Genomic DNA, 16,690 nt, shown 5'->3' on the forward strand with positions numbered 1-16,690 from the left:
CATTTCCTGTAGTTATTATCATGTAGTTTTTTTTGTTTGATTCTTTTGTTTTTTTTTTTCCAAGTTTTTTGTTGATATTCTTTTTTTTTTTTTTTTAATTTTATTTTGTTTCTTAACTTTACAATATTGTATTGGTTTTGCCATATATCAACATGAATCCGCCACAGGTATACATGTGTTCCCCATCCTAAACCCTCCTCCCTCCTGCCTTATCATATAGTTTTTAAAAATGAATATTATTGTTTAAAAGTCAGATAAGAGTTATTTCCTTAGTATTTTTTTCCTCCACAGATACATATTTTTTGTCAAAGTGTTCAAGCTTTTATAGCCTTTCTGTTCTGTACTGTGCTGCACTGTATGTGCTTAGTCGTGTCCGACTCTTGCGACCCCATAGACTGTGGCCCTCCAGGCTTCTCTGTCCATGGGATTCTCCAGGCAAGAGTACTGCAGTGGGTATCCATTTCCTGGGACTAGGTTAATTAGTCTAATTGTCTACATAAAAGTTCTGTTAGCTTGATGTTTCCTTTTTAGAAATGTAAATAAATTCTACAATACCTAGAGACATTGCCTTTTGCCAAATTAAGATTTATGTAGACTGAAAGCTCTTAAGACACATAATCTGACATTATATCAGACATATTTTCTTGAATTATTAAAAATTCCTCATCACTTGCAACAGATGCAGAATAAATGTTCTATTTTTTGCATATTCTATTGTGAGAGACATTAATTAGCTTTTAGAATTTTCGTAAACCATTATAAAGATGTTGAGCATCTTTCCATGTACATCTTGTTTTTATATTGGGTGATTTGTGGGGAAATCATCTAGAACTCTAGAAACAATATTGAAGCAAAAGGCATGTGCCTGTTCATACATTAAAGTTCATTCTTAGCATATTTATGCAATGGTATCTTTCTCAACAGCATTATCCTGTAGCCTGGGTAAATACGATGGTTTTTGACTTTAAAGGACAGTTGAGATCTGGAGATATAATATTACACAGCTGGTCTTCATTTCCTGGTAAGATTTACATTCTAATCCTTAGTGTTAAAGAGTAATTTTTGGCATGTGGGGACTAGTTAACATGTTTTTATCACTCACTCTCTTTTCAGTCCAGTAAAGAAACCATCTTTTCATATTTTTATTATTTATTCTAAAATAGATTTTCCCAAAGATTATATTGGGAAATATTATATATTATATAAATATAAATATATTTACAAGTGGTTTGTATCTGAATATATTTACTTTGATGAGTATACTCACATTAACTATTTTATTTTTTATAGGTTTCTGAGAAATTCTTAAAAACAATGTCTTTTTATAACAACCTCTGTTGTTGCTAGTTGTTCTAAACTTCTAGACTAGAAGAAACATTAACTAACATTGGAAGGATAGTAAAAACACTTATTCCTTAGTTAGCTTTAGCCTGAAACTTGAGCTAGGAGAGGAGCATCTTCCATACGCCTGTATTTCTTAAATAGTACTCCTGTGAGATGGCTTAAATAGTACTCCTAAAATTATGTGTCAGTGGAGGAAAAAAATACTAAGGAAATAACTCTTATCTGACTTTTAAACAATAATATTCATTTTTAAAAACTGCATGATAATAACTAGAGGAAATGCTTACATTCTCATGTTAAGAGATGAGATGGCTTTTTATGGATGAAAAAGGGAAGTCAGTCTTAACATAATTGGTTCAAACCTAGGATTTGTGCAAAAGATTACTTGACTCTTTCCATTCTTCTTATATCTTTTCCCAAATGTTGGAGATTTTATTTTGTGTTAAAATACTGGCTTTTTCCCCCCGTCTTCATCATTGGTTAATCTGTTTCATAAAATTGTGAACCTTCTTGCTTTTAAAAATTATTTTGTGGGTGACAAACATTTTTAAATGTTCTATCTTAGTAGTTGCTACCCTTGAAACTGTATTTGAATAATCAGTTATCCACAGACATATTTATAAACTGCTCACATTCTAGTATTTTATTTGTGTATGTTCTTTTATTCCTACCCTTTCCTGCATACACCTCCATTAATTTTCACTTACCACGTTATTCCCTAAATATAGGCGAGTGGTATGCATTTACACATTTCTTAAGAGGTGCTGTAGTTTCAGAGTAAATATTATTCCATTCAGTGGTATACTTTTCTGAAAATTTTAATTTAGACTCACACACATTCTCCAAAATCAGTAAGTAACTTGACTGATATTTTTAGAAAAATTGACAAGTTTTGCAATTAACTTGTCATCCCATGGACCTGAATTTATCTCTAACAAAATGTTGGAGATATTTGTTCTGCTTGTTGTGTTTCTAGAATTCACATTTATGCCAGTAGGTACAAGCTAGAAACACAGGATCTATAAATACTCTAATATCTAGAGTTCATAGTTTCTCATTAGAAGGTTTATAATCACGTTAACTCCTTATGCATATAGCAGGAAATACAAACACCAATTTCTAGTTTTCTCCCTATTTTAAGGCAAAATAGCATATTTTGTGCAGTGTTCTCTTCATATGTTTGGGGCTGATAATACTAAATTGCTACACTGGACTTTAGATAGGTTGCAATTGATAGGACAAAATAACACTATTATGTAGATAACACAAATAGAGGATATTATTAATTTGCTGAGAAGTCAGTTTTAGAAGTGTGGAAATTATGAGAATTCCTTCAATCTAGGTCAAAATGGAATCTGTGAGATTTGAGAGTATTAAACTTGATAAGCAAAGGACTGATTAAAGAGCTGAAACTTTTAAGTATTTTGGAAAGATTTTCTAGCTTTGAGAGACAATTCTGGGTTTGCATACTACCTGGACATCAGGACTGGACAGAATATAGTTTTATCTTTTATTTCCTTACTAAAGTACAAAAGAATGTGCGAAAAATCTGTTATGAGAGAAATAGTTTGGAGAGGGGAGACTTTAGTTTGTACTGCTAACTCTGTTTCCTCAGAGTTTAATGTCTCTTCAACAGTTTACTTCTCTGTGAAGTGAGAAAGTTATATGATCTCCAGAGTTTAAGATAATGTTGACTTTTGATTACCATGCATTATCTGTGAATGGACTATACTTAGAGTGATAGAGAACATGAAGGAGTGTCTTGAAGAAGAACCACTTGGATGGAATGTTTCAGAAGCTACCAAAGAAGGTGTTTATATCAGCAGCTTTGAGATTACAGAGAAATATTACCAACATTAGGTTTGTTAAAAGGAATGTCATTGATGACACTCAAATTACCAGTTTGGGTACTGTGATGACTATGAAAATCAGAGCATATGTGACTAAGAAATTAATTTTGTTGAAATAATAAAAATTCCTATGGACCACCTAATTTTGAGCAAGTGAAAGTAGTTCCACCTTTTTTTATTTGTTGATTGAGAATACTTGAACAAATTTGAAGAAAGTTGTGAGGTAGCTATTAATTTTTATTAATTTTTTCATTTTAAAGATGTTTTTAAATAAACATTCAAATTTTGTGCCAAGTATGAAGAAGATTAGAGGCTTAGTGATATCATCTATCAAACTTCCATAGGTGACACAGTTGTTGTCCTCCAGCCCCCACCCCTCTAACCCCTCCAAATATTTATTTATTTGACTGTGCTGGGTCTTAATTGTGGCGTGAAGGATCTTTAGTTGCAGCATGCGGCATCTAGTTCCCTGACCAGGGATCAGACTGGGGCCCCCTGCATTGGTAGCAGGGAGTCTTAGCCACTGGACCACCAGAGTGGTCTTGATGACACACTTTTAAGGTAATTTTCATGATAGGAATCCATTAAGGTTTTGTTTTAGTTTTCAAAACATTTTCCTAAGAATCAAAATTATTTGCATATTTTAGATGAACTTGAAGAAATGTTGAATCCAATGGGAACTGTTCAAACAAATCCATATACAGAAAATGCAACAGCTTTGCACATAAAATTCCCAGAGAATAAAAAACAACCTTATTACTATCCTCCCTTCGATAAGGTAAGCTAATTATTTAACGTGGCACTGTGTATGAAATAATTCAGTTATTAGTTCTTGGCTCTGTATCTTTATCACTTAAGCTAGATATGTTTGCTTCTCTTTGAAGATGTTATATACATTTATAACTTGGTTCAGTGGAAAGACCACTGAGCCGGATGCCAGCTCTGTTTAGTACTGGCTTTATCAGTGAGCAAGTGAGACATGGCATCTCTGGAGTTCAGATTGCTTATTTATAAAATGAGGAAATCATAATTGTTCTCTGAGGTTCTTTCCAATTTAAAAGGGCTATAAGTGCATTTATGTATAGCTCTACACATGTGAAATATTCAGTGAAACGTGCCAGTGTGTCAGTTCAGTTTAAAGATAATCACTAGCATGATTAGAGTTGGTATGCAAAGAACAGATTATTTATGTTGAATATGGTGTTAGTAGGACTTATTTTGTAAAAGCTACAGCAAGGGCTTCTGTTTCTTAACATAACTTTTTAGTGTAAAAGCTGCATGTCTTCGGGATATGGAGAGTGTCTGGTGGAGGTTGAAAATTAGGCTGTGAGCATTTACATGCTAAGAGAGTTAAGCTGTCATAGGTTTTATCTTCAGGTTTGGCATCTTGGTTTCAGGTATGATTGATGCTGATCTTTGTGAGGAAATCTTTGAGCAAATTCTCAGATAATAAATAAGAAGTTTATTGTATTTACTTAAGTCATTTGAGTCCAAGCTGTCTTTAAACATTTATGCTATAGTACAGTTTCAATTAATATATTATACACTTAATTGTATTTTAACATTCTGTACCAACAAATATTTCTTCCTTTACTTTCATTTTAATTGAATTTTATCCACATAGACATAATTTTTCATTTTCTTCTTGAATCTTTTTCTGTTCAGTAATATACAACCAAATTAAAATTTGTGATTATTACAGTAGAAATCTCAAATATGTCAAGAACCATATACTTTAGTGTACACTGGGTAGAAGGTATGTTTTGATGCATTTATTTTGTGGCTTTATTCTTTAGATTAGGAATTTATACATAAGCTATAGCTACTTGTGATACAGTTAATAGTCCAAGCTCAGACTTTTTTGTCTTCAGTTATTGTATATGTTCAGCAGTCACTTATAATTTCTTTTGGATCAAAAGAAATGCTTTTTGAAGTGGTTTTACAAATCTAACATCTTGTGTAATTTTAAGTATTTTTAATCTAATATTTTAAGAGAAGTCCAGTTTTTTTAAATGTTCTATTTCAGCATTGTTGTCAACAGAATTGTCTACACCTGGTTATTAAACTGTACTTTTGCCTTTTTGATCCCTTTGAGAGTCTGTCTTTGAAGATCTACGTAGGATGGAAAGTTTAGTCTTTAAATGTGTATAATATATTTATATTTTTTAGTTTTCTTTTAATTGTACAATTGCATATATGATCATTTAAAAAACATAATGCAGATATAAAAAGTGAAAATTTCTTACGTTTTTATTTAATGTTTTCTGCTTTACCCACTTGTATACATTTTATGTTTCAACTTACTTTTATGATTATTGCTTAATATTAATAACTGATATAACTTTATCACATAACAACCTTATGAAATAGGATGGAAATTACCAGTGTACTTTATACATATGGATGCAATTAAATTATTTGCAGAGAATTAGTTAACTCAGTAACTAGATATGGGTTTTCAGGTTTTTTTTACCTGCTGAGCCTTTCCAGTAGAACAGTGGGTTCCCCATCTTTTCAAGAATCAGAGCCTCTTTTGAACTTACTAAATTCAGAAAATATTTTTATGTTTTCTCTTGACATTACTTCTGCTTTTGTTATCTGCTAATTCAGAAGAAAACGAGAGAAATGATAAAAACTTATTCTGTGTTTGGTAAATATTACATCATTTAGTTGCTAAATCGTTCCCAACTCTTTGAGACACCATGGACTGTAGCCCACCAGGGTCCTGCATTCATGGAAATCTCCAGGCAAGAATACTGGAGTGGGTTGCCATTTCCCAACTATTACATACTTTTGCATTTTCTTAACCAGAAAATATTTACTTATATTAAAAATTTGTTCGTATATACTAGGCACTGCTTATTTTATCTATAGAGAATCCTAGTATACTCTGGGAGTCAATAGTCCTTTATAGTAAAGAGTTTGTCAAGTGTTTCAAGATAATACCACTTTGCATTTAAAATTCATGCTTAGGTTATAAACCATAGAAATTCCATATCATATGTAGCCTCTGTACATGTGGATGTATAAGTCTATGTACAAGTCTAGATATTTACACTTATAATTTTACAAATACAAGAGCCAAATTTTAATTTTTTCAATTTTTTTTGACAGATTATTGAAAAAGCAGCTGAGATTGCAAGCAGTGATAGTGCTAATGTATCAGTAAGTATCAAGGTTTTAAAGTAGCCTATGTTACAAAGTTGTGCTTATTATTATTCACTTTCATGTCATTTATGGTAATGTGCTTATGGAAGACCATACTCATATGGAAGAATAGTCTGAGTGTACATGAGTATGTACATGCTAATATTTTGTTAAATGGCTGCTGTTTCAGGTTGGTCTGTGTTTCGTTAGTAAGCACTTTGCTGGTTCAAGCACAGGTTCAGCAGCTGGTCTGTGATGGATGCTCTGACACTTCATAAATTAACAATACCATCTTTTGAATGTTATTCAGTTGAATGAGGAGGTTATATTTTCTTAACTTCTCTGACATAATAGAGCAGATATATTTAAGGCAGGTTTTGCACTGCTGGAGACCCAGGTTTCTTGCATTTTGGTGATCTTTTATGTTAATATGTAGTTTTATCTCGTTTATTATTGGTGCTTCAACTTTCTACATTACTACCTTCCGGACCGCAGGAACAGGAAAAGTTAGACTAGAGGCCGTACCTAACGATAAGTGAGACTGAGAAATGTAGTCTTTGGCCGACAGTCATGTACTTGGCTAAGAATAAGAGATTATAGTTAATAAAGCTAGAAGGGGACAGTGCATATTGACAGATAAATAGCAGTCTCTGCTACGCACAACATTCCCATTGTTTCTGCCCAAAGACTTCAAAATAGATTATTTTGTTTACAATATGTGTAATATTTCTACCATCTATATTTTTTAATAATAATTTTTTCTGCTTTAACCTTAAGACTTTTCTGAGTTTTAATCTGATATTTTCTTTTCATGTCATCAGTTTATAGTTTTCAAGTGACTATAGTAATGCCACTTTATATAGAATGGTCATTAGTTAGAAGCCAGGAGGCAAATGGAGATAATGTATATGCTTTTATTATTTGTACAGAATGAATGCAATATTTAATGTTGTAGTTAGAGAAACGTCTGGCCCAGGGTGTCTTCTTCATTTCTCTTTCTTCTTCTTTTTTTCTTTAATTAAAAAATTTTTTTAATTGTTTTTAAAATTTTGGTTGCCCTGGTCTTCCTTGCTGTGCACTGCCTTTCTCTAGTTGCAATGAGCAGGGTCTACTCTGTACTTGCAGCGCATGGGTTTCTCATTGTTGCAGAACAGGGGCTATAGGGCGTATGGGTTTCAATAGTTCTACTTGTGGGCTCTAGAGCCTAGGCTCAGTAGTGGTGATGTATGGGCTTAGTTGCTCTGTGCCATGTGGAATCTACCTAGACCAGGGATTGGAACACGTATTGCCTGTATGGGCAGGCATATTCTTAACCACTGGACTACCAAGGAAGCCCTTTTTAAATTGAGGTACAATTGCTTTACAGTGTTTCAGATGTCAGCAGAGTGATTCAGTTTATATATATGTTTCAGATTCTTTTCCATTATTGATTATTATAAGATACTGCATATAGTTCCCTTTGCTATACAATAGATCTTTATTATGTTTTATATATAGTTGTGTGTATCTGTTAATTCCAAACTCCCAGTTTATTCCCCTTAACTTTCTTCTGTGGTAACTGTAAAGTTTGTTTTTTGGTGTTTGTATCTATTTCTGTTTTGTAGATAAAACTTCACTTAGTGTGATAATCTAAGTGAATTATACTTCAGTTAGTGTGATAATCTCTAGGTCCATTCCTTTTCCTGTAAGTGGCAATGTTTCATTCTGTTTTTAAATGTTATTTTATTGAAGTATAGTTATAATTTTGTGGTAATTTCTACTGTATAGCATAGTGATTCAGTTACACATATATGTACATATTCTTTTGCATTATGTTTTATCACAGGATATTGAATAGTTCCATGTGCTATACAGTAGGAAATACTTCATTCTTTTATGACTAATATTCCATTGTAAGATGTGTATATATGTGTGTATACATACCACATCTTCTTTATCCATTCATCAGTCAGTGAACATTTACATTGCTTCCATGTCTTGGCTATTGTAAATAGTGCTGCTGTGAACATTGGTGTGCAGGGATCTTTTTAAGTTAGAGTTTTCATCTTGTCTGGATATATGTCCAGGGCTGGAATAGTAGGATCATATAGCCACTCTATTTTTAGGTCTTTTAAGGAACCTCCATACTGTCTTTTATAGTGGTTGCAGCAGTTTACATTCCCACCAACAGTGTAGTAGGGTTCTTTTTTCCTTACACCCTTTCCAGCATTTATGAATTATAGGCTTTTTGATGATTACCATTTTGACTGGTGTGAAGTGCTACCTCATTTTTGTCTTGATTTGTATTTCTCTAATAATTAGAAATGTTGAGAATCTTTTCTTGTGCCTGTTGGCTATCTGTATGTCTTCTTTGGAGAAACAGCTATTAATATTTAGGTGTTCTGCACATTTAAAATTTTTTTGTTTGTAGTTTTTTTATTGAGCTGTATAAGCTGTTTGTATATTTTGGAAATTAATCTCTTGTTGGTTGCATTGTTTGTAAATATTTTCTCCCATTCTGTAAATTCTTTTCATTTTGTTTATGATTTCCTTTACTGTGCATAAGCTGTTAAGTTTAACTGGCTCCCATTTGTTTACTTTTGCTTTTGTTTCCATTACTGTAGGAGACAGATTAAAAAATGTTGCTGCAATTTATGTCAGAGTATTTTGCTTATGTTTCCCTCTAGGAGTTTTATAGTACCATTTTGAGTTTATTTTTGTACGTAGTGTTAGAGAATGTTCTGATTTCATTCTTTTACATATAGCTGTCCATGTTTTCTCAAGGCTACTTATTGAAGAGACTGTCTTTTCTCTGTTGTATATTCTTGCCTCCTTTCTTGTAGATTAGTTGACAATAAGTGTACGGATATATTCCTGGGCTTTCTGTTCATTTCCATTGATCTGTGTGTCTTGTTTTTGTGCCAGTACCATACTGTTTGATTACTGTAGCTTTGTAGTATAGTCTGAAGTCAGGGAGTGTGATTGCTCCAGTTTTGTTCTTCTTTCTTAAGATTGTTTTGGATATTTCCCAGGCTGTCTTATGCTTTTTATAGAGTTCTCCAAAATGTCCATAGCTCTGCAGTGCAAGTAACTCCTACTACAAATACTTTCAAAGTACAGTTGACCCTTGAAGAACACGGTTACTGCATAGGTCCTTTTACACACAGATTTCTCATTAAATACATACTACAGTACCGCGTGACCTTCAAGTTGATTGAATTTGTGGATACAGAACCTCAGATGCAGAGTATCAACTGTAAAATTATACATGGTTTTTGACTGTGCTGAGAGTCTGCATCCCTAATCCTCATGTTGTTTAATGGTCAACTGTAGTTCTCTTTAATGAAATAAAATAATTTTATTACAAGTATACACTTTTCAGCTTGTCTGGAAATTATGGAAGCATACAATTGCAGTCTAAGAGATAACATGTATATACACCTGTCTTCATTCTCATGCCTGTTTTTAGTTACCCTTTATTAGTCTTAATATTGCTCTTTGAATATCAGAAGCCTAAATTAATTTGTGTTTTTTCTCCTATGATCTACTGCTGTCTTACATAAATCAGAGGTTCTTTGCTTAATGATGATGAATATTCTTGTCCAGGTTTGCTGTATTTTTTTGTTTTTAGTGGGAACATAGTTGTTGTTTGTCACTCAGTCACGTTGACTCTTTGCGACCTCATGGACTGTAGCACGACAGACTTCCCTGTCCTTCACCATCTCTTGGAGTTTGCTCAAAACTCATGTCCATCGAGTCAGTGATGCCATCCAACCATCTCATCCTCTGTCGTCCCCTTCTCCTCCTGCCTTCAGTTGTTCCCAGCATTAGGGTCTTTTCCAGTGAGTCAGCTCTTCACATCAGGTGGCCAAAGTACTGGAACTTCAGCTTCAGCATCAGTCCTTCCAATAAATATTCAGGGTCAGTTTCCTTTAGGATTGACTGGTTTGATCACCTTGGTGTCCAAGAGACGTTCGAAAGTCTTCTCCAGCACCACAGTTCAAAGGCATCAATTCTTTAGCACTCAGCCCTTTTTATTGTTTAGCTCTCACATCCATAATATGACTATTGGAAAAACCAGAGCTTTGACTGTACGTACCATTGTAGGCAAAGTAATGTCTCTGCTTTTTAATACACTGTCTAGGTTTGTCATAGTACAATGAATAAACTATATGGAACCAAAATGTAAGTTTTTTACTAACTGCTACTTACCTTTCTCTCCTAGAGATAAGTGTATAAACAGTTTAGCTTTGTGTGTACATATCTGTATATTTTTTTAAAAGTTCGAGATCTTTTTATTTTCTTCCTTTTCATGCAATGCATTTTATGGATCTTGTAATGTTTGTAGGAAGAGTTCCACTTCTCTCTTTATGAAAGCCTTGTTAATATTTCATGACATTAATTACTGATACAATTAGTTATTAAATATTCATACCTCCACTGATGTATGTTTGCTCATTTCCATTTATTCTCTACTAAAGCTTTGTTGCAGTAAATGTTTCATATGTCTTTATACATGTTTGTGTTTTGTAGGATAAATTTATACAAATAAAATTATAGGTTGAAAGGTTTGTCTCCTTTTAAGTAAGAATTCTATCAAGTTGCATAACCTAAAAGAGTTAAAATACACTGTGGGAGAGTTTCTATCCTTTTGCATTTCTGCCAACCCTTTTAATTTATTGATTCAGTGAACATAAACTGATGTCACATTATTTTAACTTGCAGTTTCTTATGATTAGTCAGGTTGGAGTTTGTTTCTTTATCTTTTAAAAGATTTTTATCTTTTAAAAGATTTCTGTTTATTCCTTTTTCATGGTTATTCTGTCACATTAATTCTCTCTGAGGAATAAAACAATCTTTAACTTTAAAGTGGTCTTGCTTCTTCTTTTGGCATCTGTCTTTTCTTCTTATTTTGGCTTTTCTCAGTGTTTGGTGATTCTTAGTTTAGCTCTTTTGTAGTTGTGGCTCCCTGGTTGTTTGCTTATTCACTGTAACCTGCATTCAGTGTCTGTAGGATTTGGGGTAGGCTGTGCTGAAAATGAGTTTCCTGTATGTGAAGATTTCCTCCCTTCTGAGATCAAGTGTCTCCCAAGTACTCAGTACCCTGCTCCTCACCTCAGTTTTGGGTTGATCCCATTGCTGTTTCAGCTCAGCACAAACAGAGCAAGGGGCATATGTGACCATAGCAGCTGCTCCACCTGCAGATCGGTTACAACTAACTTCCCTGATGATTCCCCCTGGCCACCTCTCATTCCTTGAATCCTCTGATTCTAAGCTGGAATGTATCCTGGAACTGTGTTTCTCACTACCGCTTCAATCTTAGCAGATCTGATCCCTGGTCCTATCTGCTTTCTCTCAGTAAAGGATTCCTATGTTAGGCACTTTCTTTTATATCCCAGAACTGTTACTGCTGAGTATTTTAAATACATAAAATACTTCATCTTTTTGAATGAAAGGAATAGAGAGAACTATGTTCTCGTTCCACTGTTTTAATCCTCTCTTCGTGTATATGTCAAGAGCATGTTACATTCTTTAATAAGATCATGGTAAGTTCACTTGTTGAATTGTGTGTGTGTGTGTGTATATATATGTGTGTGTGTATATTCAGTCACTCCATCATGTCAGACTCTAAGTGACCCCATGGATTGCAGCCCGCCAGGCTCCTCTGCCCGTGGAATTTTCCAGGCAAGAGCACTGGAGTAGGGTGCCATTTCCTCCTCCACGGGATCTTCCCATCCAGGGATCCAGCCCACGTCTCTTGCATTGGCAAGCAGATTCTTTACCACTAGTGCCACTAATACCCAGTTTATTTAGTACATTTTGTTTATCCACTTGTTTGCTTCCACATTTTAGCTATTGTGAATAACACTGCTATGAACATGAGTGTGCAAATATATTTTTGAGATGTTGCTGTCAGTTCTTTTGGCTATGTACCCATAAGTAGAATTACTAGATCATATGGTAATTTTGTTTTTTATCTTTTGAGGAACTACCATTGTTTTCTAAAATAACTGTTTCATATTACATTCCCACCTGCAAAATCCAACTGCAAAAGGATTCTTGATTTTTCATATCCTTCTCAACAGCACTTCTGTTCTTTTGAAAGTGTTAAGCCTAATAGCTATTTGCATTTTTAAAAACATATAGTTGCCAAAGATTGTGGGATATCTGTAGAACAGAAAAAAATGGGATCTTTGTGAATTATGATTCTTGAATTGGCAGCTTTTGATCTTCCTAGCCAGTAGTTCCCAACCTGCGGCTTTTTTTTTTGCCTCAAGTGGGGCATTTAGTACTTCTAGAAGTTTTCTTATTTGTCTCAGCTCACTGGAGGTTGTTTCTGACAGGTAGTGAATGGAGTTCAGGTGCTACTCAACTTCCTACAATGCGCAGGACCATCCTCCTATGAGACAGCATGGGGGTTAGAAACCCTGCTCTAATCTAAAACATGTGTGTTAAAAAGTTTTATTTTCTTATTGCTGAATCTCAGGCACAAAATCTTAACGACTGGCTTCTGTGAATGCAGATAGTGACTCAGCCTTTAGTTCAGAGGTTCTGGGGATCTACCTAGAATGTTTTCTTAATAGAATGATTTGGAATCTTTAATGCCCTCCATTTGATGGAAGAAAGGAGCAAACATTAAAAAAAAAATCTCAGACTTTCTGAAAACCTGAGATAAGAATATGAAGAATTCCCGTACAGCTTTCTCCAACTTCCCCAACTATTAACACTTTGCCATATTTGTTCTATCATTCCATGTGTATGTGTGCCTTTCTTTCAGAATCATTTGAGATGAAGTGGCATGCATTATGCCATTTATCCTTTAATTCTTCAGTGTATATTTCCTAAAAATGAGGACATTCTCATAGTTAACCAGAATCAATTCATGAAAATCACGAAAATAATGTTGATACAGTTCTATTGTCTGTTCCCCACATTCCATTCCGTATTTAGCCAGTTGTCTCAGTAGTGTTCTTTGGGCCCAGGATTCAACCCAGGATTACTTGTTGTATTTCTTTGACGTGTGTCTTTAGTTTCCTTCATTCTAGAACAGTTCCTCAGTCTTTCCTTATCTTTAATGACTGATTTTTTTTAAGGATACAGATCAGTTACTTTGTAGAATGTCACTCAGTTTGGATTTGCCTAATGTTTTGTCATGATTGGATTCTAGCGATGCATTTTTAGCATGAATACATTGAAGTGGTGGGGGCTTCCCTGATAACTCAGTGGTAAAGAATCTGCTGCCAATGCAGGAGACACACAAGAGGACGGTTTGATCCCTGGGTTGGGAAGATCCTCTGGAGGAGGAAATGGCAACCCGATCCAGTATTCTTGTCGGGATAATCCTACGGACAGAGGAGCCTGGCGGGCTACAGTCCATGGGGTTGCAAAGAGTCAGACACAACTGAGCAAATTTAAGTGGTGATGTGTCCTTACTGCGTTTTACTCACAGGCAAACAATGTCAATTTGTCATTTTGGCTCTTTTTGTTGTTGTTGTTGTTGTTGTTTTTCTGTTACGGTTGATATTAATTATTATTGCTTGGTTAGGATAGTGTCCACTAGGTTTTTCTACTACGAAGTTAATAAAGTGAGTAATTTGTGGACTTATTTTGCAACTTAGGAAACATACTGTTTCACAGCTAACTTTCACCCACTTGTTTTAGTATTTATTAATACAGATTGTCTGAACCAGTATTAATTACAATGGTATCCAAAGTGTGATTTTCAAATTTATTTTCCTTTTGGGTTTGTTAGTTCACGTATACTGTAGGGTAGATGTTTTTCTCACACCCCCACCCCCCATTTATTGACTTAAAAAAATTATAGTAGTTTGAATTTGTGATTTCTTTTTCATTTAATGACATAGTTAATTTTAATGTGCAGATTTGACCCAGATTTTGCCTGTGGCAACTCAAGTTCTATCTTGTGTCTGTTTGATCTGTCAACATCATTCTTTGAGCATCTACTTCTTTCTGGCACAAGAAAGTGTTCCAGCCTCATCTGGTGATTTCTTTATCCCACTTTGGTTTTCTGACAGAATGTGGTCCACTGGAGAAGGGAATGGCAAACCACTTCAGTATTCTTGCCTTGAGAACCCCATGAACAGTATGAAAAGGCAAAATGATAGGATATTGAAAGAGGAACTCCCCAGGTTAGTAGGTGCCCAATATGCTACTGGAGATCAGTGGAGAAATAATTCCAGAAAGAATGAAGGGATGGAGCCAAAGCAAAAACAATACCCAGTTGTGGATGTGACGGGTGATAGAAGCATCTGATGCTGTAAAGAGCAATATTGAAGAGGAACCTGGAGTGTTAGGTCCATGAATCAAGGCAAATTGGAAGTGGTCAAACAGGAGATGTCAAGAGTGAACATTGACATTCTAGGAATCAGCGAACTAAAATGGACTGGAATGGGGGAATTTAACTCAGATGACCATTACATCTACTACTGTGGGCAGGAATCCCTTAGAAGAAATGGAGTAGCCATCATGGTCAACAGAAGAGTCCGAAAAGCAGTGCTTGGATACAATCTCAAAAACGACCAAATGATCTCTGTTTCTTTCCAAGGCAAACCATTCAATATCACAGTAATCCAAGTCTATTCCCCAACCAGTAACGCTGAAGAAGCTGAAGTTGAACAGTTCTATGAAGACCTATAAGACCTTTTAGAACTAACACCCAAAAAAGATGTCCTTTTCATTATAGGGGACTGGAATGCAAAAGTAGGAAGTCAAGAAACACCTAGAATAACAGGCAAATTTGGCCTTGGAATATAGAATGCAGCAGGGCAAAGGCGAATAGAGTTTTGCCAAGAGAACACACTGGTCATAGCAAACACTCTCTTCCAACAACACAAAAGAAGACTCTACTCATGGACATCACCAGATGGTCAACACCAAAATCAGATTGATTATATTCTTTGCAGCCAAAGACAGAGAAGCTCTATACAGTCAGCAAAAACAAGACCAGGAGCTGACTGTGGCTCAGATCATGAACTTGCTATTGCCAAATTCAGACTTAAATTGAAGAAAGTTAGGGAAAACCACTAGACCATTCAGATATGACCTAAATCAAATCCCTTATGATTATTCAGTGGAAGTAAGAAATAGATGAAGGAACTAGATCTGATAGAGTGCCTGATGAACTATGGAATGAGGTTCGTGACATTGTACAGGAGACAGGGATCAAGACCATCCCCATGGAAAAGAAATGCAGAAAAGCAAAGTGGCTGTCTGGGGAGGGCTTACAAATAGCTGTGAAAAGAAGAGAAGCGAAAAGCAAAGGAGCAAAGGAAAGATATCAACATCTGAATGCAGAGTTCCAAAGAATAGCAAGGAGAGATAAGAAAGCCTTCCTCAGCGATCAATGCAAAGAAATAGAGGCAAACAACAGAATGGGAAAGACTAGAGATCTCTTCAAGAGAATTAGAGATACCAAGGGAACATTTCATGCAAAGATGGGCTCGATAAAGGACAGAAATGGTATGGACCTAACAGAAGCAGAAGATATTAAGAAGAGGTGGCAAGAATACACAGAAGAACTGTATAAAAAAGATCTTCAGAACCAAGATAGTCACAATGGTGTGATCACTGACCTAGAGCCAGACATCCTAGAATGTGAAGTCCAGTGGGCCTTAGAAAGCATCACTATGAACAAAGCTAGTGGAGGTGATGGAATTCCAGTGGAGCCATTTCCAATCCTGGAAGAATATGCTATGAAAGTGCTGCACTCAATATGCCAGCAAATTTGGAAAACTCAGCAGTGGCCACAGGACTGGAAAAGGTCAGTTTTCATTCCAATCCCAAAGAAAGGCAATGCCAGAGAATGCTCAAACTACCACACAATTGCACTCATCTCACACGCTAGTAAAGTAATGCTCAAAATTCTCCAAGCCAGGCTTCAGCAGTAAGTGAACCGTGAACTTCCAGATGTTCAAGCTGGTTTTAGAAAAGGCAGAGGAACCAGAGATCAAATTGCCAACATCCGCTGGATCATCAAAAAAGGAAGAGTTCCAGAAAAACATCTATTTCTGCTTTCTTGACTATGCCAAAGCCTTTGTTTGTGTGGATCACAATAAACTGTGGAAAATTCTGAAAGAGATGGGAATACCAGACCACCAGACTTGTCTCTTGAGAAACCTATATGCAGGTCAGGAAGCAACAGTTAGAACTGGACATGAGCAACAGACTGGTTCCAAATAGGAAAAGGAGTACATCAAGGCTGTATATTGTCACCTTGCTTATTTAACTTATATGCACAGTACATCATGAGAAATGCTGAGCTGGAGGAAACACAAGCTGGAATCAAGATTGCCGGGAGAAATATCAATAACCTCAGATATGCAGATGATACCACCCTTATGGCAGTAAGT

General features: G+C 35.2%; 1 protein-coding gene across 3 annotated transcripts in view; it reads left to right on the forward strand.

Moving 5' to 3' along the window:
- PIK3CB (phosphatidylinositol-4,5-bisphosphate 3-kinase catalytic subunit beta) overlaps positions 1–16,690 on the forward strand; it is a 179,187-nt gene that overhangs the window by 108,274 nt on the left and 54,223 nt on the right. For all 3 annotated transcript variants that reach the window (NM_001206047.2, XM_024988896.2, XM_059884087.1), the window contains 3 exons: positions 925–1,021; positions 3,842–3,972; positions 6,309–6,359. In NM_001206047.2, the coding sequence (NP_001192976.1) occupies positions 925–1,021; positions 3,842–3,972; positions 6,309–6,359 (279 nt within the window). The remainder of the gene's footprint in view (positions 1–924; positions 1,022–3,841; positions 3,973–6,308; positions 6,360–16,690) is intronic.

The sequence above is a fragment of the Bos taurus genome, chromosome 1 (assembly GCF_002263795.3).
Source record: "Bos taurus isolate L1 Dominette 01449 registration number 42190680 breed Hereford chromosome 1, ARS-UCD2.0, whole genome shotgun sequence".
In the NCBI taxonomy this organism is placed as follows: domain Eukaryota; kingdom Metazoa; phylum Chordata; class Mammalia; order Artiodactyla; family Bovidae; genus Bos; species Bos taurus.